This window comes from Rhinatrema bivittatum, chromosome 2, assembly GCF_901001135.1.
Source record: "Rhinatrema bivittatum chromosome 2, aRhiBiv1.1, whole genome shotgun sequence".
In the NCBI taxonomy this organism is placed as follows: Eukaryota; Metazoa; Chordata; class Amphibia; order Gymnophiona; family Rhinatrematidae; genus Rhinatrema; species Rhinatrema bivittatum.
Genome location: NC_042616.1, coordinates 394,262,602 through 394,286,178, shown reverse-complemented (window position 1 = coordinate 394,286,178; position 23,577 = coordinate 394,262,602). Strand labels below are relative to the sequence as shown.

Sequence of the window (23,577 nt, the reverse complement as noted above, 5' to 3'; positions counted from 1 at the left end):
AGGTAATCTCCAAGCATGTAATAGGTCAAAACCAGGCCTGGATAACTCTCTTCGCATTGATGGGGGGAGGGGGGAGAGATAGCAGTATTATGGGGAAATAATACTCCCCAATGAACCACATAAATTTCACTTCCTTCAAAAAAAAAATGAACTAATACCTGACAAGTTGCGTCTTCCAACTTTTAATACCATAATCGTGGACTTAGTTTATAGAAGCTCAGCTGAGCCAAAAGCACGCTCTTTCCCTTAAAAACGGGGATATGCTTATAATGATCTCCTGGCCCTCATTCCTACCCAAACAAAAGTGATTTTCTAACGTCTCCCTCCATCCCCCCCCAAAAAAAAAACCAAAAAAAAAACAGAGAGAGAATGGGATTGGGCCAAAAGCGCTCCACTACCTTCCACTCCGGTTGCAATGAGGCAACAGAAGTAAGTTTTCCACAATGCAAAAAGATTGCAAACTAGCAATCTAGTTTGCCGTGGCGTAAACTCAGGCTGCCTGCATTATGCAATGTCTTAAAAAGTCTTCTGAAATCCGCAGCCCAGAAATAAAAAAAAAAAAAAAAGAAGAAAAGCGCTTTCCAATTCCACTATGAAAACTCAGGCAACCGACAATGGGAGAACAAGCACGCGCGCGCGCGCACTCCTGCCCGCCGAATGCGGCCCGGGAGCTTGACGTCACATGGTGGCGCTCTGCTAGGCGCCTGCACGAGCCACGTTGCAGAACAGGCAAGAGAGAGGAGGAGGGGAGGGTTGCATGCTGCTGATGTGTTAGGAAGTGTACGGAGCGCCTGCGTTCATCAGAGATCTCACGCGCCCGAAGGGGAAAAATATCATGTCTTCTCCTCCAAAAGAGAAACCGGAGACCAGGGCCGGGCACCCTCCTGCTGGTACTGAACAAAGCTAACTTTTATGTCTCCGATCGTGTGGCAGGGGGCGGGAGACGGTTTACTGCCGTGCGGTGCAAACACATAGGGAGGTCTTTCGGGAATTCTATGTGTTATTGGTGTTTCTAAATGCAACGTGGATTAAAAACACGAAGTTGTTCTCGTTGACTGCAGCTGTCACAAGTGAATCTGGTTTGCTCTAAGAGGGAGAAGGAAAGAGCGGGTATTTTCTCCGGTACCTAAGTTGCTTGTAGTTTGAGGTTTGATTTTTTTGTTGGGTTGGATGCTTAGCTTTTCGTTGCCGATCCAAGCTGGCGAGCAGCTGTGAAGTTTCCGTGCATGGTGGATGGGAAATGATCACCTGTTGATCTAAGATCTGCTCTCTCAGACATCAACGCGGAAGACAAACTTCAGGGATTGCTGATTTATCTTCTGCACGTATTTCTTTTACATTTGGGAGGTGCTAGGCTGACATGAGATTAATTCCATGCACTGCAGCATATTAGCATACAGTTTAAATTAATCAATTTTGGTTACCAGTGCAAAGAGGTGGCTGCTTTATTCAACCAGCACAGCTTGTGGCCTAGTTCTGCACTTCTGTCCATAGAACAGCAGGGATAATTTAAGCAGCGTTGTGGATCAGAGTTGGGGGGAGGGGGGTAACAAGGGAATAAAAGTTAACAACACCAAATATTATAAGATAATACTTTTTTACTGGACTAACTTAATTTTCCTAGCTTGTAGACAGATGGATTCAGGACTAGTGGGTTTATGCACCCCTGCCAGCAGATGGAGACGAGCAAGCTGACAGCACTGTGTATATAACCCTGAGGTGACCCCAGCCTGGCATTATTCTCCATCTCCAGCATATGGTGAACATGCATCTCCCTATAACGATTGCTTTGAGCTTTTTGAAAGGAGAAATTTTAAATTCAGGAAACGAAAGCCCCGCTCTCCTGGTTCTTCCCCCAGTTGAGAATTCCAGAGGTGATTTCTGTGGTCCCTCCGAGGAGTGCCTTGGTCCGGGAGCTGGGTTTCCTGGTGTGGGCTTAGCTGCTAGTTCAGCTGAATGGCAGTGAGTGCAGGAGGCCAGCACAGTGGTGATGGGAGATGCCTTCTCCTCCACCATTTCTGTACTCACCGGTAAGCGCTGAGCTCAGGTAAGCTTTAAAAAAAAAAAAGGAGAACATTTTACCTGAATTAGAGTCAGTTAGAGGGGTTTCAGGACTTCCTCTGGTTTCCATTCTCGGCGCGCCGTGCTAACGTTCATTCTTGCTCCCATTAGGGTTGGGGAACTGGGCAGCCTGGTGGGTTGAGTGGCCCCCAGTGGAGCCAGACCCTGCACTTAGGCTTTTTTCTTGCACCCCGCATGGTAGGCTGCGGCGGCCAATTTTATGTGCTGTTGTATATGTTCTGCTGCCCTCTATAGGCCGTCAGTGTACACAATGTGTCAGCTCTGCGCACGCATTGTGCACTCGGTTTTTGGGTGCGCTTTTTATGCGCACAAACTTTTTTACGTGCTTAGCTTGGCACACAGGTTGTGAGTGTGCCTTGCCGCTCTTTCTTCTAGGCACTTATTTTTTGGGTGCTTTTCATTTTTGAGCGTGAGCTGTTCCGATGCACGTTTACCGCATTGATGGCACCGGTAAGCAAGAAGCCTAAGTGTCTTCCTATTTGTGTTGCCTGTCATACTAGGGCTTCTCAGCCTGACCTGGCTTCTAACCTGTGTCAGCCCTGCTCAGATGCTCAGGGAGCGTTGTCTTCCTCGGATTTTGCAAAGCCTGGTTCGTCCCATTCTGATGATGGGTTGGTCACAGCCTTGACTGGGGGGATGCCAGATCTTGGTTCTCCCTTGATTGGCTCCTCTGCTGGTGAGGGCAGTTCTGTGTGACCAGCCTCAGTTCCTTCTGGGCTTGGTCTGGACCCAGCTGCTTTTTATTGAGTGGAATTTTTTCGAGGCTTTCTTCAGGTGCAGTCCTCCGCTTCCCCCATTCTGTCCGGTCAGACCCTCAGCCGGTGGCTCCTCCCTCTTCCAGTCCTATGTGGGGTTCGCCTCAGCTCCCTGTTTGTGTTCTCGACAGGAATCCAGATGGCACTGATGATGAGATTGATTCTGATTCCCTGGAAGATGGGGAAATTCCTCCAGGGCTGGAACTGTATCGAACCATGTTGCGGTTCTTTCATAGATATGAACTGCCGGCCCTGATTTCCCAGACCTTGAAACAGCTGGGTGTTCCTGGTTCAGAGACGAGGAAGAATCCCATTTTGGTTTCCTTACGTAAAGCCTCTTGTTTTTTCCCGATGATGGATGCCATCCAGGAATTGATTGATCTGGAATGGGATACCCCAGAGGCAAATTTTAAAGGGGGTCGGACATTGGAAGGCCTTTACCCCCTGGATCCGGCTGTGAGAGAGCATTTGCGTTTTCCCAAAGTGGATGCTCTGGTATGTGCCATGTCTTAACGGATGACTATCCCCGTAGAGGGAGGAGCGGCCTTGAAGGATGTACATGATAGGATTTGAGTCTATTCTTAAGCAAGCCTTTGAGGCAGTGGTGATGAATTTACAGATTGCCTCCTGTTCCACCCTAGTGGCGAGATCTTGTCTGCTTCTCTCTCAGGAGGTTGATGAGTCGGGAGGGAATTCCAGAGTGGTTATGGAGCCTGCTGCTGCCTTTTTAGCAGAAGCAGGCTGTGATTTAGTTTGGACCTCATCCAGAGTAGTGGCTTTGGTGATAGCGGCCAGAGGTCAACTCTGGTTGCGAAATTGATCAACTGACACAGCTTCCAAAACTAATCTTAACACGATGCCCTTTAAAGACTCGCTCTTGCTTGGGAGCGAGTTGAAGAAATTAGCTAGTAAGTGGGACAAGTCTCTGGTGCCTCGTTTGCCGGAAGATAAGAAACAATTACAGCACCCCTTTGGTATGAGGGGTCATTTCCAGGGTACCAGGCGTTTTCGTCCCTACAGAGGGATGGCCTTTCAGTAGGTCTCAATCCTTTTGTCCCCGGCAGCCCGAGAGAGAAGCAGGCTCAGGTGGTGGACCTTCCCGTGCTTCCCAATGAAGGTTTGCCGACCCATCTTCCGGAACAGGAAATAGCGGGACTTCGCTCTCTTTTTTTTATTGGAGGTGGGTCGAGATCACGTCAGACCAGTGGGTCCTGGAGGTGATACGCGGAGGGTATGCACTGGAATTTCACATCATTCCTCAGGACGTGTTCATGGTGTCCCCTTGCTACTCTCCGCAGAAGAAGCAGACAGTGGAGTTCAGGCTGCAAAGGCTCCTCAGACTGAGGGCTGTGATTCCGGTGCCCACATCTCAAGAAAGTATGGGGCGATATTCCATTTATTTTGTTGTGCCCAAGAAGGAGGGCTCCTTTCATCTTATCTTGCATCTCAAGAGGGTCAACTGTCACTTGAAGGTGACTCATTTTCGAATGGAAACCTTAAGCTCTGTAATAGTGGCGGTGCAGTCGGGGGAATTTCTGACCTCCTTGGATCTGACAGAGGCTTACCTTCATATTCCCATCCGAATGGAACACCAACGCTTTCTACGCTTTGTGGTGCTGGGGTGCCATTATCAGTTTTCAAGCCTTTTGGTCTAGCCACTGCTCCCAGAACATTTTCCAAGATTATGATGGTGGTACTGGCAGCCTTGCGCAAAGAAGGAATCCTGGTGCACCGGTATTTGGATGACTGGCTGATTCGAGCAAAGTCTCAGGAAAAGAGTCACCTGGTGACACACAAGGTGATGTCCTTATTGCAGGAGCTCGGTTGGGTGGTGAACCTGAACAAGAGCAATCTTCAACCATCCCAGGTGTTGGAGTATCTGGGGGTCCAGTTGGACATGGGACAAGCCAGAGCTTTCCAGTCGGAAGTTCAGATCCAGAGATTGATATTTCAAGTGCGTCAGTTGATGAACACCATACGCCTGACGGTGTGGTCCTACTTACAGGTACTCGGCTTGATAACAGCTACCCTGGAAGTAGTGCCGAGGGCAAGTGTGCATATGCGTCCTCTTCAGCACTCTCTGCTATCTTGTTGGAACCAGTCTCAGGATTATGCGGTTCGGCTTCACTTGCCGATGGAAATCTGCTCCCGCCTCCAGTGATGGTTGCAGGAGGATCATCTGAGAAAGGAGTTCCCTTGTCCTCTCTGGCCTGGTTGGTACTCACGACAGATGCGAGTCTCCTTGGTTGGGGGGGGCTCACTGTCTAGAGTTAACGTCCCAGGGGCACTGGAATGCCGAAGATTCCCACTGGAGCATCAATCACCTGGAGGCCCGGGCAGTTTGGCTGGCATGCTTGCAGTTCAGCCACAGGCTGCGGAATCAAGTGGTTCGCGTGATGTCGGACAACATGACAACGGTGGCCTATATCAATCGCCAGGGAGGATCCAAGAGCAAGCGTCACTCGAAATAGACCAGCTGATGGAATGGGCGGAAGGTCATCTGCAGATGATCTCGGCCTCTCACATTGCAGGAAAAGACAACATAAGAGCGGAATGTTTTAGCAGGGAGAGTCTGGACCCAGGAGGGTGGGTGTTGTCAGCCGAGGCATTTCAGCTTTGTGGATCGCTAGGGCCTTCTGTTCCTAGACCTGCTGGCGACTTCTCGGAATGCAAAGGTTCCTCGCTTCTACAGTTGCAGGAGAGGTCCGTGGTGCCTGGGAATACACGCTGTCATACATGTCTGGCCGGAAGACAGATTGCTTTATGCCTTTTCTCCATGGCCCCATGGCCCTTGCTGAGCAGAATAATTTGCAAGATCAAAGGCCATAGGGGGCTAGTACTCCTGGTAGCACCAGACTGGCCCAGGCGTCGGTGGTATGCGGATTTGTGACGACTCCTGGTGGAGGCCCCCCTTCGTCTTCCACTGCAGATGAATCTGTTTCAGCAGGGACTGGTTCTTCACAAGGATCCAACTCGATTCTGTCTTACGGTTTGGCCCTTGAGAGGGCTCGCCTGTTACAGCATGGTTATTCCTCTGCTGTGATTGCCATTTTACTCCACGCTCGCAAGTTCTCCACTTCCTTGGCTTATGTGCGGGTTTGGTGAGTTTTTGAGGCCTGGTGTGAGGAGTGGGCTGTACTTCCTCATTCAGTTAAGATCTCTCTCATTCTGGAGTTTTTACAGGATGGATTGAATAAAGGCTTGGCCCTTAATTCCTTGAAGGTGCAGTTGTGGCTCTTGCCTGTTTCTGAAGCCTTGTGAATGGTTTTTCCTTGTTGTCTCATCCTGATGTGGCTCATTTTTTGAAAGGAGTGAAGCACCTTAGGCCTCCCTTGAGGTTACTGGTTCCATTGTGGAATCTTAATTTGTTGCTGGACATTTTGCCAGTCCTAAGTCTGACCACTATGAAGCCTTTCCTTACGGTTGTTGACATTGAAGATTGTGTTCCTGGTGGCTATAACTTCTGCACGTCGGATTTCTGAGTTGCAGACCTTGTCTTGCTGTGAGCCATTCCTTCGGGTGACTCCTGGGCTGTTACAGCTGCGTACTGTTCCATCCTTCAACCCAAGGTAGTCTAGGACTTTCATTTGAATCAGTCCATCTCCTTGCCATCCCTGGATAAGGTCAGTGACGTGGAGGAGTTTCGCCTTTTGTGCTTCTTGGATGTTAAGCGTCTTGTCGTGCGGTATTGAGGTCTCTGATTCTTTTCAGCCTGTTTGTTCTCCATGGCGGGAGTAAGCAGGGCGTTCCAGCTTCGCGGGCTACCATAGCTCGTTGGATTAAGGAGGTGGTCACAGCTGTGTATGTGGATGCTGGAAAGCCATTGCCTACTCAGGTTAGGGCTCATTCCACTAGGGCTCAGGCTGTGTCATGGGCTGAGGTTAGTCTTTTGTCTCCCGTCGATATCTGGCGAGCTGTGACGTGGTCCTCCTTACACACTTTTTACAGGTTTTATTGTCTGGATGCGCAGGCCCGGGAGGATGCAGCTTTTGCACATGTGGTGTTGACTGTACCGCGGGCAGCCTCCTACCTTGTTGGGAAGTAGCTTTGGTACATCCCATTGGTCCTGAGTCCATCTGTCTACATGCTAGGAAATGGAGAAATTACTTTCCTGATAATTTCGTTTTCCTTAATGTAGACAGATGGATTCAGCTTCCTGCCCTTGGCTGCCGAATGCTTGTGTCAGCAGTCCTCCTGTGAGGCTACGGGTCCCAAGGGATTACTGGTAAGTGTTCATCCAGTCCCTAGCTTGGAGTACCTAGAATCTTATGTGAGTTCGGTGTTTATGGTTGGTTGAATAAAATTCTGATTATCTGTTTTTAATCATGGTTTCATCAAGTTTTTTGCTAGTCTGTCCACAGTTGCTTTTGAATAGAATACTGGCAGGCTGGGGTCACTACAGGGTTATGTATACTGTTACGTCAGCTTGCTCCATCTCCATCTGCTGGCAGGGGAGCATAACCCACTGGTCCTGAGTCCATCTGTCTACACTAAGGAGAATGAAATTATCAGGTAAATAATTTCTCCAACATGTCTTGTCGAGTTTTAGGGCACTAATACTATTTTAATCAGGTCAAAACAAAATGAACAGGTCAGCAAAATATGACATTGCCTAAACATTTAGGTGACTAACAAAATGTATTCCAGTGAATTTTTTTTTTTTTTTTTTTAGTAGAGAATTGTGTGTAAAGTTAACCCTCTTATTCAGATAAAATCCTGAGCCATGCAAATTACTGAATAGCCAAAGAGATTTGGTCTGGGTAATTTTTATTCTCATAATGCACAAAAAATGTTCCGAGCAGCTTGGGTAGGTTCAGCCATGTACTATGGACAGACATTCTTTGCATACTTCTGAAATTTGTGTAATAGCGCTTGTGATGGGTTTAAGCAAAAACTACCTGTTCCAGTAGGTGAATACCAGTTTTATTTATGTTGTGTTTGTCTGCAGGTATAAGGTTGCCAGTTCTTAACTCCTCTGATATGAGAAATGCATTTATTTCATCTTTAAAATGAATTGAACAATAGTGACTGCTTTTTACCCCAAATAGGAGTGAGTCCTACTAAGAAGGAGCAGTTTATCAACTGTACTAATGACTCAGGCTTAATCGAACTGAACACTGAAAACACTAGATTGAGGCACAAGGAGGAAGAAGTTAGAGAAAGAGGAAAGCAAACTAAAATAACATTTAAAAAAGTAGCAAAATATAAGGAAAAACATTTTTCTCCAACACTGAAACAATTTTGATTGATACCCAAGAGATCTAAATATTTTTTCATACCTCCTTGACAACTTTTTGTCATGCAATAAATTCCTTTATGCCAGAGGTTCAAGACCTGTCCTGGGGGACCCCCAGTCAGTTGTGTTTTGAGGATATCCTCAATTAATATGCATGAGATAAAATTGTCATGCTATGGAGGCAGTGCACGCAAATGTATCTCGTGCATATTAATCGTGGATATCCTGAAAACCCGACTGACTGGGGGGTCCTTCAGAATAGGCTTGGGAACCACTGCTCTATACCTTTCCCTTGGATAGTAAATTAAGCTTTTGCTGTCCGCTTAAATAAATAAATAAAATGGAATATCCTACACAAAAAGCAAGTACCTGAAAACTGGAGCAAACTATTAAAGGTTCGGTTAGCAACATGGCTGGCACAACTGTATTCTGACTTGCTGCATTTATCAAGAGAAATTCTCCATTTTCCCAGTCTGTGCATTTTAAGATGTTCCACTTCAATAACTTATTTCAAGATAATGGAAAACTGATCTTCCTTCTAGCCCAGTTTTTACATATGGAATTTCCCTCTCCACAGCTGAAGGAGACAGAGCACACATCTTTTTATGACCTCACTCTGGTCTATAATGGAGGCGTGCCCTAGGCAGCTGCCAGTAATCTCTGTCTCCAGTATCTGTGGACACATGAAGACTGGTAACACGAGCTCCCAGAGCCTAGGTTCGGCTCCACCTGGTTGACCCTTCTCTGCTCGGTGCTGAATTTACCAGTGGAAGTGTTATCTTCCAGGGATATCTGGTTGAGATCCCCTAGGTTGATCCCAGTGAATTCCCCAGGGAGGTGGTTTCTTAGGTTACTAGATGAACCAGAAGAGAGAAGCTTTTTTTATGTTCTAGTGTTTAAAAAAAACAAGAGAGGAAAAGAGGGTCTTCAAAGCTTCTCTCTCTCTCTCTCTCTCTCTTCCTTCCCTCCTGCTCTCTCTTTTTCCTTCCCTTATCCTCCCCTCCTTGTTTATGGGTGGACAATAAAGTTTTAGAAAGAAAGAGGAGGGGTGGGCCTGAGAATTGAGAAATTGACCATGACCTGCCCTGGGGAGTAGTGAATACTTGCTTGGGGGGAAGGAGTATGGATAAAAAGGATACAGGTGTAAGACTGTGACATTTACTGGGGTTGGGGGTATGTTTGGCACGCTACGTCTGACCCAAAAAAAGTTTGTTTTTGCCTCAGAATCTCCAGCACCATGAGCTACAGGTGCAATACAGCGGCGGTAGAGATGCCACTGCAAGAATCAGCTCACACCACCGTGGTAGCAAACATGATTTGTTCTGTGTGTTTTATAAATGCATACCTTTGTATTTTATTGTGGTTGTTTATCTGTTATTAAGTATTATGGATATTGTTTGTGATCTGCTGTGAAGTAAATTTTTAGGATTGCGCAGAATATAAGTAAGTGTAAATAAATAAACAGCGTTCTCTAAGATACCCTCAGATTTTATTTATTATGACACACAAGTCACTGCTCAAAAAAAAAAAAATGCTCACAGCCATGAACAATAAATGTCATAAAATGAGTAAATAAAATACAAAGAAATAGTTGTAGCAGCAATAAGTCATAAGCATTAACCAAAAAAGTAGCAGCAAGATGCATAAAATACAGTATAGACATTAACAAATCAAATCAGATGAGACAAAATGAATTTAAACCGTACAATACATGCATTTAAAGCAGTTTGATCAAAGAAGGTTATTTTTGTTCCCTCCCTTCACCGCCTCCATTTTTAACCTGTGATGTGTTTTCGTTCAAGTGAAAGCCGGTGGGATGCGCATCGTACAGAAACACCCACACAGCACCGACGCTAAGGAGGAAAAGGACAAGGACGACCAGGAGTGGGAGAGCAGCAGGTGAGCAGCGTGCTCGGCCCTTCGGAGATAATATTCTGTCTCTGAAGCCCGGTGCTCGTTAGTGATGGCTCCGCCTTTTTTTTTCTAATCTTCGCCCAGCGGCAAATTCTCTTTAGAATGAGCGGAGCTTTGCTTTTGCTTGTGCCCTGGTTTCCCTCAGTGCTGGGAGTGAACCACAGGACGGGTTTCCCTTTGACTACGTGTCCCTGAGCAGTTCTGCTGTGCGCTTCCCCCCTCCCCCATCCTCTCCCCCCCCCTCCCTCCCCAGCACACTGGTGACATGCCTCAGCCTCCCCCACCAGTCATAGCAATACTTTTCAGCCCGGTCCCCTGGCGATGCCAGCTTCTCTGCCCAGGCTCCACCTCTCATCATCAGCTTGTCGGCGCAGATCTTCAACACTGGCCGGTGGCTTTTCAGCCCAGGCCGGACCCAGGGGGGCCAGGCACCAAATTGTGGTTTTATATATTTTTTTCCATCCCTGCATTCGGTAAACCAAATGTTCCATTTTGTTTAAATGCTGTGGTATCGCTTTTTCTCTTAACGACCTGGAAAAGACCAGTTTGAGCCACAGACAGCATATATGATTGATCTCATTAGTAAAGCAAATCCCAGTTTGGAGGTCTCTAGTTTTATCTATCAGAGGGGTTCAGCTGTCACGCGACAGTTCAGAGAGGTTTGATTCTCTGAGCTGTGCTAGAATGCTTTGTTAATGTCCTGTAGGGTTTACAGATAGCCATGCTTTTTCTCTAGTAACAAAAGTAACTTTGGTGTCTTAAGGCGCAGGTAGTGTGACGTTACTGCTGACTGGTAGCTAGCAAGAAGCATCAAACGTTTGACAAAATGGTCAGAAAAAGACTAGATGTGGCAAGATCATCTCACTGTCCCCTGAGAATCAAATTTGTGTCAGCAGCACAGAGCAATCGGTGATGTCATGTAACAAATAAACGTGGTTGTGTGTTTGCCATATTTGCAAAGTCTCTCTTTACATTCCATCTTCCTGCTTTCTTCGAAGTGGAGATTCTTTTAACCGCTTTCATTATTTATCTAATGGAATCTCATCAGCTTGTGATACCTTGATTGGACTGACAAAACAGCACTTGTAGCATTTGAATTTCAGAGACCTCACAGGCCCCTCCTCCTCCTACTAAAACAGGGCGTGTCCTCTAGCTGAGTGGTTCTCAACTTTCATGACTGCTGCACCCCTCACCACAGCCGGATTTAGGCATAGGTAACTCAGTCACAGGCCTAGGGTGCCATATTCTAAAGGCGCCCAAAAACTGGGATTCCCCCTGATGGTTTTTGATTTCCGGGGAGCGAAACCCCCCTCCCCCCCCAGCTACCTCTAGTCCTCTGTCTCTAGGCTCCATAATCTAAAATCTGACCCTGTGCCGTTCAAGAGTTTGCGATGTCCCATGTATCCCCGGGGACAAAACTTCAAAACTCACAAAGAATACTGTGTTTGCATTTCATTGTGATATTTGGGCCTGACGCTGCTGAATTAAGGCAATCTTGCAGAAAGTGATGTTGGTACAGTGGAGTCAGTGAAACTGAGGTAGCTGGAGGGTCTCGAGTATCTCTGTGCTTCGTTGTCTCTTTTTAATAAATTGGCACCAGTTTGAAATTCAGAGGAGGAACAGAGGGAACTGCAACAGACATTTTAGTGCAGGGGGCAAGTACCTCAGCGCTCAATCCCCAGCCCATCCTCCTCCCACCACCAGTTCTCAGTCCCTAGGCAACTTTCCTCCCTTCTGTCTCCCCTTGTGGTCCTCTGTCCCCAGTCTCCCCCTCCTATTCATCCAGACTCCACCAAGGCTCTCCCTCTCTCCACCCTTTCTTTTCCCTGGCACTCCTTCATCCACAGCACCACTGCCCCCAAGTCGTCCTGGATCACCCACAAAATACAGAATAAAAAGCGTTCACTTTAGATTCCTGGTTCTCCTTTCCAGTTTCTCTTTTTTTCTATGTGAGTCCCCTCTTTTTTCTTCATCCGTCTGTCCCGGATGTCTTTCTTTAATTTCATTTCTCTTCATCTTTCTTTTTTGACCGTCTCTCTCACTTTTTTTTTAACCATTGCATTAGCTCTGTCCCTCTTCTCGTTTTCCTGTATCTTAGCCTTCATCTCTCCAATGCCCCACCCTTCCACTCCCCTGGTTCTTCCCCCATTGACCACTTTGAGCCCTCCCCCTTCTCTCTCCCCATCTCTTGCTCTTCATCTCACTCTCACTGCCTCTTACTCCCTCTCCCCCCCACCCCCAATCATCCTTGGCTCTCTAGCTCTCTTTTTCTAACTCTCCCTCCTCCTCCACCTATATGTATTGGCATTCCATTTTCTTTCTTTCCTCTCCCCCCCACTTCCCTTCTCTTGTTTGTTCTCCCCAGCTCAAAGCCCCTCATCTCCCCAGTCTTGCTCACTTCCTCATGGCAACTGGGGAGACGCAGCAAAGCAAATCAGCACAAGCTCAGGAGAAAGAGAACTCGGGGGAAAGGCAGCAGGATCCACGGGAGCTAAGTTTACTGTCCCTGTAGCTGCCACCACCTCCTGCCGCTCTGTAGGCCTCATTGCTAATCAGAAGACCCATGCGGTAAGAAAACAGGAGGAGGAAGAGGCAGCCGCCACAGAGACAGGAAGCGCAGCCCTTTCACTGGCTTTCACGGTACCTGTTGCCTCTGCTTTAGTTCCACGCCCAACTTCCTCTCCTGCTCCTCGCTTTCCGCTCAGCAGCTGCCTCGATGCTTCGGGTGATCTGGGGAGGTAGGAGGGCGTGCAGGTGAGTTTTGGCAATGGATCGCCGAGAGCAGCAAGGCTGGATCTTCCTGCTCGGTGGCTGGTGGTTGCCTCATGCAATTTAGACTCCACTCTCTTATGTGGCAGTGGTAGACTAGATGTTTACCCCCGACAAGCTTCCCCCTACCCCCAAGGGTACATATAATCCTGGTGGAGAGCCACTGCTATAAACCAGGCTGAAGAAAGAGCATGCGGGGTCTGGGAAGCTCAGGTGCTGCAGCCGCTGATCTCTTAGTGTCACCATCTGCAGAGCTTATGGTTGTCTCCAGGAGGAATTGGTATCTGGAATCCTGTACTATTTTTTTTCTTTTAAAGGAGAAACCAGAGAACAAAATGTGTCGATAGAACGGTAGCAGACCCCGAACCCAAGGTTCAGGAGCTGTTTGTGAGTTTTTTAACGTTTTCATTGCAGCTTTTCAGTAGAATTTATAAAGCTATGCAAAACCAATTGGACACATCTCTTAGATCAGCTTTTCTCGACCGATGTCTTGTGACGCACTAGTGTGTTGCCGCACTTCCCAGTTCCCCACTGGAGGAGCAACGTCAGCTCCCGCAGCCGATTGGGACTCCTTTCTCGAGACCACAGTGGCTGGAAGAGGAGGAGGAGGCTGCTGCTGCTCCCAGTTGTTTTTTGGTGGTGGTGGTGGCGGCGGCGAGAGAAAGAGTGAATGAGTGAGTGGGTGTGCATGTGTGTGAGACAGCATGCATGGAAGTGGGTGCCTGAGAGCCTGTGTGACTGAGAGAGAGGAGAAAGTTACAAACAAACCCTCTTCCTCATCTCTCCTCCTCCTGCTAATTCACAGCAATCTCAGGGCACCTGGAAAGCCAATGTTCCCAGGCATGGAGAGCAGAGCATTTTTTTTATCCTTATTATTTTTTATTATTGGGTCTTTGTATCTGATGTTTTGACATATTTTATTGGTGTCTATAAAATTTTTATATACGTTTTTAATTATTGGATATTCCATTCATCAGCTATTTTGAAATCTGTTCTTTTTGTTAGTATGGTTTTACTGCTATTGATTTTATATTTCTTGATTTGTTTTGAGGTCTGGTGAAGGTTCTCTTTTTCCTTTGTTACACTGCATGCAGTCTCTCTGGCTTGTTGCAGTTTCAGTTCAGTTTTTGTCTGCATGCTTCTATTTATGTTTTATGGTCTTTTTATTCTTTGTTAGGTGAGGGTACTCCTGGGGGAATTCTGCGGAATGCAGAATTTGCGCAGAATTCCTCCCTCACCTCGCAGATTTCTTTATTCGTCGCAGTTCCCGCAGATTTCAGCGCTGCTGCGCAGATTTCCTCCCTTGCTGCCCTCGCGATTTCCTCCCTCGCTGCCCTCACGATTTCCTCCCATGCCGGAAAAGGATTTAAAAAAACCCAGAAGCATGCCGCGCACGGACAGCGGCCAATCTGGGACAGCGACGTCAGGTGGCACGGCACCGGCGGCTTGAGGAGCAAGCAGCAAGGAGGAGAAGAGGGAGAGAGAGAACGGAGGGGAGCAGAGGGGAGGGGGAAAGAGAGAGAGAGAAGGGGAAAGCGAGAAAAGGCAGAAAAAGAGAAGAGGGAGAGAGAGAAGGGAGGGGAACAGAGGGGAGTGGGAAGGGAGAAAGCGAGAAGGGGAAAGAGAAGAGGGGGAAAAGAGAGGAGAAGAAGTAGGGGGAGAGAGAGAAGGGAGGGGAAGTCAGGTGGCGCACGGAGAGTGGGGGCATCGCAGCACAGCACCAGCGGCTCGAGGTAAGCAAGCAAGGGAGAGAGAGAAGGGAGAGGACCAGAGGGGAAGAGCGACAGAGAAAGAGAGAAGGGAGAAAGAAGGGAGAGGGGGAGGGGGAAATAGAGGGGCTAAAGAAGAGGCCCTGGCCCTGAGAGTGTATGTTTGAGCCCTTGTGTTTGTTGTGAGCCAGTGGGTAGGTATCTACCTGGGAGTCTGTATGGGGGGGGAGGAGTGTGTATGTGTGTGAGAGAGTTGTATGTGGGGAGATATGTGACAGGTTATTTTGAAAAATAAATGTGCAGAATTTAGAAAATGTGTGTGTAGAATTTTCAATTTTTTGTTGCAGAATTTTTAATTTTTTTGCGCAGAATTCCCCCAGGAGTAGGAGAGGGTCTGCACATGTGACTGAGGTGAGGTATTCTGCTGGCGTGTAGTTTCTGTGTAGGGCTCTATGGCAGCCTGGGTTCTTTTTTTCCCAATAGGAAGAGAATTGGAGTTTTAAGGCCTGGTGTAATATTTTCAGTGTTGCCTTTTCTTAGGTAAGGTAGTTAGTGGCTTTTCCTGGCTATATACTAAATGTAGAATTGCAGGGTGTGCATGCATGTGTATTTTCTCTTTTTTTTTTAGATTATTTATAATATCCTCAGCAGATGACTGATCCATGTTTTAATTGTGTCTTTCTTGCAGCAGGGATGGGGGTCAGTTCTGCTAATTGCACTACTCTTCCTTTCTTCAGCATGGCTCACTTGGGCTCCAGCACCATAAGCCTTCATTTGCAACTACCTAGGGATTTTTGCCATAATTTATTTTATTTATTTATTTATTTTTAATTTTTTATATACCGAGGTTCTTATAGAGACTACAAATCACTCCGGTTTACATATAACAATAAACTGCCCAACAAGATAAGGGGCTTTACATAGAACAGTGGCACATATGTAACAATATAACTGGATGACAATAAAACATAATAATAATAAATATTATAGATTAACATTGTAATTAATAAAATTGTGTAATATAATCTGTATAATTTAACTATTTAACTTGGATATAGTGACATATTAACCATGCCAGATGTAAATAAGATAAAATGAGTTTTTGAATTTTTGAACTTATTCCCAGCTTTCTTGGTGCAGTCATTGTACCGTAGTAGTAGTCCTTTGGCCCGATGTCCATGTGGCAGGGCTTCTCCAGGACACTGCAGTTGTAGCCCCTAAGTCTGGCCACTAGGTGTCAGCATTGTGATGAAAACTGGAACGCCCTCCCACACCTGCAGCATCCCCAGCCCTGGCTCAGGAATCAAATCCTCACTCCCCAGCATGGCAACCAGCAGTGCTTGCACCGAGCCATGGGGCTGGCGCCAGGTCCAAGAAACTGTAATTGTCACCACAGTTCGTCTGTGTCGCCACGTAATACATGAAGTGGTAAAAGAATAACCAGGACACATTTCCAGGTTCTCTCTCTGATGATATTACATTTCTTATTTTACTGCTCGAACTTCGCTTTCCCTCAGGATGATGCAGAGTTTTTTCCTTCTCATTCTTTTGAGGGAAGCCTTTGATATTTTTTTTTTCTGTCAGCTTTTGGGAAATGTGCATCTCCTGATATTAGGGTAATTTGCACAGCACAGGAGGAAATGCATTTCTGTTTCTGCATGCAGAGTCTGGCTTCTTGAGGTGTCCATTTCAGTCTGTGTCTGCATCTTTCTGCGTGCGATTTGTGGTCGCGTAACCCGTGCCTGAGGATTTATCTGAATTCTGTGCGCGAGTCCAAGATGAGGTATTGTTTATGTAAAGATCGATAGTGGCCCAGCTTGTTATGTTTTCTAATTTTTCTAATAACTCCTAGTAGGGAGTAGTTATTACTATTTTAGAGCTGATTGTAATGCTTGTGGTGTTTGCGTCCTGTTTTGAGGCCTGGTTCTGTGATGGTTTGGTAAGTTTGCAGTGCATTTTTTGTAAAGTGTTCTTTTGTGTCACCGGAGGGAGTTTGTGTTCCCATTACCGAGGTAACATCAGAATTATTATAATCTTTTTTTGGCGTGGGGTGAGTAGTGGGGGTTCTAGTTCTGCTCTGCCCCCGTTATTAGGGGGTGCTTCTGCAGACATGGAGTGTCTGTAGAGTTTGAGAATAGGGATAGGCCCCAGACTTCACTCTTTCATGGGAGAGCTGGGTGAGTGATGCTGTCGATTAATTTTATTGGGTGGTTAAAACCGGCCTGGATTTCTTTATTGTGTAGAAGACCCTTGGAGCTTTTACTTCTACTGTCTTTATACCAAGCCTAAGTCTCCCAGATGCACTTAGTGTCATGCCCAGATATATGTAATCTGGCATGTGCTCTACTTCTTAGATATTTAGGTAAAATTTGAACTTTTTTGGGAATTGTTTGGCTTTTTCTGGAAAGTCATAACTTTTTTCTTTTCCAGATTCATCTTCAGGGCCCACAGTTTGCAATTGCTCTCTAACAAGTTCAAGTTCTTTTGCAGACCTTCTAGGGTAGAGGATAAAATGACCAGATCACCTCTACACAGCTTCTCTCTCTCCTCCCCAGGTGGTAAGAACGTACAGACCGATGCAATACCAATGCGCCAAAAATGTGCGTCCAAAGTGGACGCTTGCGTACAGTCGCCTCTCGAAGCAGTAGACAAATGAGCCGCCACGCTAAAAAGGACGCACTAGGGATAAATTGTGCGTCCATGGCATTGGGCTCCCAGGAGACGTGGCTGTGCGCGGGTTAGGAAAATGGATGCTCGTAAATTAAGTGTCCGTTTTCCTAACCTGACCGCCGGCAAGACATTTTTATTTAAAAAAAAAAAAAAAATGTCATGTTGCTGCTTTCTGTGGTTCCTCCAACTTAATATCACCATGATATTAAGTCAAAGGAACCACAGAAAAGCAGTATTTTCTGCTTTTCTGTTAACTTTTGGGGCTCCTCAAGACTTAACGCCAGCTCCGGCGCTGGCATTAATTTTTGAGGGTAAAATGTGCGCGTCGGGCGCGTATTTACTTTTTACAATAAGGGGGGTACTGGTTAATAGCCTCGTCAACATGGCATTCACATGTGATGAGCGCTATTGGCTAGGCACGTTTTGGACGCGCTAATCCCCTTATTGCATAAGGGGTTAAGGACGTGCCTCTAAAAGACGCATCCAGCTGCGGGTTTATTTATTTTATTTATTTATTTTATTTATTTATTTATTTAAAAGTTTTTTATATACCGCACATAAGGGCACTTACGTGTCCGTCTAGGCGGTTTACATGCTTACATACATAATAAAACAAGATTTACATACATAAAAACAAAGTAGTACATAAGAATAGCGGTATCAGAAAAAATTTAGATTGGGTTCAGAGTTCAGGTACTGTATTTGTATGCATCATTAAATAAGAAGGTTTTAATCATCTTTTTAAAGTCATTTCAATTGGATGTCATCCGGATATGGTTAACCTGTGCGCTGGCCTGAGCGCATCGTATTGCATTGGCCTGTTTGTTAGGACTGCAGCTGGACGCATGCCATCACGTAAAAGGATTTTTTTATGGTACACTGAGCAACGAATGTCTTCTTGTTGCGATTGGTATTCTGCACTATCTTCACTTGGCAAGCTACAGAATCCGAAGGGTAGGGAGAGGAGGAGGACTGAGGAGCCGTATAAGGAAATATTTCTGCACAGAAAGGGCAATGGATGGAGGCAGGGATAGTAACGCCAGTCAAGAAAACCTGGGACAAGCACAGAGGATGCTTAGCTGCAAAGAAGTGAGGGAAGGATTTCATTTATAAAATGACTATTGGTGTAATCATTATTGTTGGTTGTTTTTACGATGATTTTTTTAAAATGTATATGGGATTTTAATATAACATTTTCGAGGAACGTGTGTTATTCTTTTGTGTTGTGAATCGCCAGGAGCATTATGTTTTTGGAAGGAGCAATAAAGACATTTAAATAATAAAAGCCAGAGATCTGCTGGGGTCAGTGGTACTGCAACAGGAAGGGGGATTGGGCAGTCTGGATGGGCCTTGCCTGCCCCCACCCCCGTTGTATGTTTCAATCGCGTGGTGGGAGGCTACTCTTCAGGATCGGGACCGATTCCTGGTCATTTGGCTTTTCTCTGGACCATAGCTAAATTCTTCATTAACTGCTATGTCGAGTTCAGTGCAGGGTGCTACAGTGCAGTTTTTGACTCTAGAGGCCTATTGTACTTATTTATTTAAAAAACAATTTAACCTGCATATTTCAATAGGAATTTCAAGGCAGTTTACAAATAGCATATACAAAACAAGTACATGATAAAAATACATCCACAAAGACAATATAAATAAAAAAACAATGATTAATCATTAAGCGCTGGCAGTGATGTAATTCCACGGACCTTAAAGGCAAGCATGACGAGATGAGTTTTTAAGGCCTTTTTAAAAGTTTTAATGATCGGTGCAGCATGGAGAGACTCTGGTAAGCTGTTTCATAAGCGTGACCTGGCTACGGAAAAGGCCTGGTTTCTGGTCACATCGTCTTGTCATATTTGATGTTGGGACATCCAGTAAATATTTCTCCTAAGACAGCAGAAAGGTAGTCCTCACACATGGGTTGTTAAGATTTGTAGGTATGTGGGCCCTGGGCCGAGGTGAGAGATGGTACTGCCCACGGGGAGGAGCCCTGTGAGCCTCACCATCGGGAAATGAATACGACGAGTGAGGTTATCAAATTTGCAGATGACACAAAATTGTTCAGAGTAGTTAAATCACAAGCAGATTGTGATAAATTGCAGGAAGACCTTGTGAGACTGTTAGGTTCCATATTAGGTGCTACCACCCAGGAAAGAGATCTAGGCATCATAGTGGATAATACACTGAAATTGTCAGCTCAGTGTGCTGCAGCAGTCAAAAAAGCAAATAGAATGTTAGGAATTATTAGGAAGAGAATGATGAATAAAACAGAAAATGTCATCATGCCTCTTAATTGCTCCATGGTGAGACCGCACCTGGAATACTGTATACAATTCTGGTCACCACATCTCAAAAAATATATAGTTACACTGGAGAAGGTACAGAGAAGGGCAACCAAAATGATAAAGGGGATGGAACAACTCCCCTATGAGGAAAGGCTGAAGAGGTTAGGGCTGTTCAGCTTGGAGAAGAGACAGCTAAGGGGGGGCTATGATAGAGGTCTTTAAAATTATGAGAGGTCTAGAATGGATACCAACAGCACCAGTATTGTGCCTGTTGGCACATGGTTAGGTGTCTGTTGGTCCCCTACTGTGTTGGGGAGCAGCCTGTAGCTAGGGATTCACACATATGTGAGGACTTGCATCCTGCTTGTCCTAGAAGACAGCTGAGTTGCTTACCTGTAACAGGTGTTTCCTAGGACAGCAGTCCCACGAAACCCACCCGCCACTCCGTGGAGTTGGGTTTCTCCTATCGTTTAATTTTTTTTTGTTTATCGTAATTCTATGTTACAAGACTGAAAGACCCGGGTGGATGCGTGGTATAGGGCACACTGGGCATGCTCAGTGTACCCAGTCAAAGTTCTGGAAACTTTGACATAAGTTTTCCGTGCCGGGCTCCAACCGATGATGTCATCCATTTTTGAGGACTAGCATCCTGCTGTCCTAGGAGAACACCTGTTACAGGTAAGCAACTCTACTTTCTTTGCGGATCTTAGCTGCCTTAATGGTTTATAAAGACATAGTGTGGAAGCAAGCCATGTTGAGGAATGATAATTAAGTAAGTTGTAGCTGAGGGTAACTACCTTATATAGAACCCAAGAGGCAGCTGGAAGCCAGTGTAAATTAGAACTGGTGTGATATGGTCTCTGCGTCTGGAACTGGTGAGTATTCTGGCAGCAGTATTTTGAATGACCTGGAGGGGTTGTAGTGTATTTGCTGGAATGTCCAAGTACAATGAATAGCAGTGGTCTAGTGCATTCAGTATAAGATGCTTCAGTACTGTGCGAAAGTCCTGCTAATGTAATAATGGTTTTAAGTTCTTCAGCGGACTGCGTTGTGGCAGTCTGTGGTGCCAGGCTATTGGTGAGTTTAGCGGGCACAAAATTTTCATTTGTGAATTTGGCCACGTTTCCTTTGCAGAACACCAGGGTTGGTAACTTTCAAACCTGCGCACGGGCGTACTTTGGGGGCATGTGTGTGTCAGTCAGTGCGCAGCCAGGGAGGCAGCGCTTTTATAACTTAGGTAAACACCCTGAACCTAGAGAGCTGGAAATGGGTCTGGTCTTTTGGAAAATCAGCCTATGCAAATTAACCTGGTCCTCGGATCAAATGTATGTAAAGGTGCCTAATGAATATTTATTGTGGATATCCTGAAAACTGTGACCTTTGTGCACCTCTGCCTTAATAGTAGTAGGAAGTCCCAGTCCCTGTATCCCAAAAAAAAAAAAGTTTTCCCATGTAGTACTGACAAAGCCATTGGCATCATTTGTAGCTTCACTAAATAGTTTAGCTATGGCTTCATTCGGTCTTGGCTGACAATTGTTCTCTAATTAAAGCTGACCTTTTGAAGTAGGTATTTCTTACAGTTTTTTAAATGAATTTTTTGCTATTAGAATATTTCTAAATGTTTTTTTTTTTTAGAAATTTGACAGAGCTCATGTAGTCAGCCAGGGTGACCCATGCAACATGGCATGCTGTCTTAAAGGCCCAACAGTGCCATCCTGTGGAAACTCGTGTGGTCTTTGAAATAAAAATTCTGGAGACCAGATGTACCTTTATGTACTATGTTTCTAGCATGTAATAAAATAAAGATTTGGGGGGAGGTTTGCACTCACCTTGGATTTTATAGGTAGCAAGGCTGCTTATGTCCCCAAAACCAGCGCAAATATTACTTCAAGCAAAATCAGAAGAAAATCTCCTAAATCCAGACCTGACAGAGGACATTTTTATACAGGACTGGTGATGAGAAAATGTGATTTCAGTCATTTTTCCAGTTAGGGATGACTCGGCACAGCAGATTGCTGAGTCTAATGTTTCAGCACGTAAATGTGAAAGTGCATGCGAGTGAGTCAGGAGAGGAGTGACGAAAGAGCATGCAAACAGGCGTTGGTTGTCTAGTTCTGTCTCTGCTACTGTGTTTGTTTTAACCTGTGCCTCTGTGCTTCAGTCTACCCATCTGGAATCGGTTAGTAATCCTGTGCCTTCCCACTGGGAAACCGTATGAAATGTACACTCATGAATTCGGTCCCGAGGGTCGTCCACCCCGGAAGTGGCTGTGGGCCAGCGCCTGAAGTGCTGCCACAGTACAGTCAATCAGATGAAGGCTGATTATTGTCCCTGTCTTGCATTACTCTTTTCACTGTTACTCTTCTCTTTATTCACAGAACTAAGCTTACTTTTAATGCTTATTGGTATGATTTTATTCTTAACAATGATATTCACTGCCTGGCGGTTTTTGAAGGTCAGGTTAGCTTCATTGTTGGCTAATCTGAATGAAGGGGACCATAAGGTAGAAAAAGGGCCCTGCCAGGTACTGGCTTTTAACTTCCAGGGCTGCACGATGTGGCCAGTCACTCCAAACCAAGGCCTCCTGCCTCTCAGCTCGCTCAGAGCCGACGGCTACTTCAGCCTGCTAAATGATTTTGATGGGAAGCTTTTGCAGCAGAATCTCAGTGACGGAGGAGCTGAAAGAGAGTTAGAGACGCCACAGCCCGTTGCTACCATTTTGTTGGAGGCAGGGGTGGAAAACTATTTTAAAATCTTAGGCAGCAGCCAGAAATTTTTAGGAGCCCGGAAAATTGCATTTTTTTTTGGCCATTTTGTGCTCTGGTCTTGCTGACTGCAGTCTCCATTCTCTCTGGCCCCGCCAGCAGCAGCAGCCGTCTCTTCTTCTCCTCCGCAGCCCAGCCACCTGCAGCTGCCGCGACTTCCTTTCTCTGGCCCGGGTCCCAACCCGTATCTCTTCCGTTTGTGCACGAGGCCCTGAATTTTGTAGAGCCCAGCTAATTTAGCTTTACTAGCCCCTTTATTAAGCAGAAACATTTAGCACCCCTTTTCCCCGCAGCAGTAACTTGGTATGAATTCAACTTTTGCAGTGAGAAATACACACTGTTAGTTTAAAGGTGGGAAAGAGCAGATTCACTGGGTAAAATACATAGTTGCTATTGTAAATAATAGCAACTATGTATTTTATCCAGTAAATAATAGCTTCTAGTTTCATTTGTAAGGTTAGAAACGGGTGCCTCTTTAATAATAGAGTAGATGGTGGCAGATAAGGGCTCGTTGGCCCATTGAGTCTGCCCAGTTGTTGTCGTCTTTGGTTTTACTACTACCACGTTGAGTAGATAAACATAAATTTCCATACATAAACTAACACCAGCTCCCTCATCCCTGTCCTTTACCCATTATCTTAACCCTGTTCTACCACTGCCCTCTATGTCTGTCCAAAGTATGTGTATAATCTGTTGCCATGCTGGCCTCCACCACCTATGCTGGCAGGCTGTTCCAGGCCTTGGGTTACCTCCCTTCTCTAACTGCCTCCACCTTCCATCCCCCTTTCCCACCACACACACACACACACATACACACTCTGCTCAGACTAAGGCTGTCTACATCCATGACAAGGTTTAACACCAGGACGTCTTTTGTGGTTCTTACAAATTCTATACTTAATCCAACCCTTAGGCCCCTTTCCATAATTCAAACAACTACCAAACCTAGCAAGGACTTCTCAAACTATTTCCTGATTGTAGTTTTCCAGTGCTGCATTTTCCATTTTGTGAGGGCTGTATCTGTTAGTGTGGTCGTACATACCCACTGTGGTTTATGGTTCAGCCTCTGGTTCCTGCATATCCTCCTCCTCAAAGTGCTCTGCTTCCTGGATAGACATGAAAGACGCATGCTTTGGGAGTTCCCTGCCTACTTTCCTCTATCTTCTCTTTCTTTCCTTCCCCTGCTGTGCTGTTTTTTTCCACCATTATCTAATGGGCCTGACTTGAGTTCCTCCTCCATTCTTCTGATATGTGAGAGCTCTGCCTGCACCACTGCTTCACCCTACCTTCTCTTCTTTCTCTTTCTTATCTTCTCTCACCTCTCCCAGATGCCAGTTGCTCCGGCACTTCACTGTTGTTCAACCTTCAGTCTGGATCTGTCGCACTTCCCCTCAG

The 23,577-nt window shown here is 45.8% G+C and overlaps 1 protein-coding gene across 1 annotated transcript in view; it reads left to right on the top strand.

Annotated features, from left to right (window-relative positions):
* Positions 1–735: 735 nt before the first annotated feature.
* DAP (death associated protein) overlaps positions 736–23,577 on the top strand; it is a 37,998-nt gene continuing 15,156 nt past the window's right edge. Inside the window, exons 1-2 of the mRNA XM_029590041.1 lie at positions 736–890; positions 9,876–9,972. Of these exons, the coding sequence (XP_029445901.1) occupies positions 836–890; positions 9,876–9,972 (152 nt within the window). The 5' untranslated portion in view covers positions 736–835. The remainder of the gene's footprint in view (positions 891–9,875; positions 9,973–23,577) is intronic.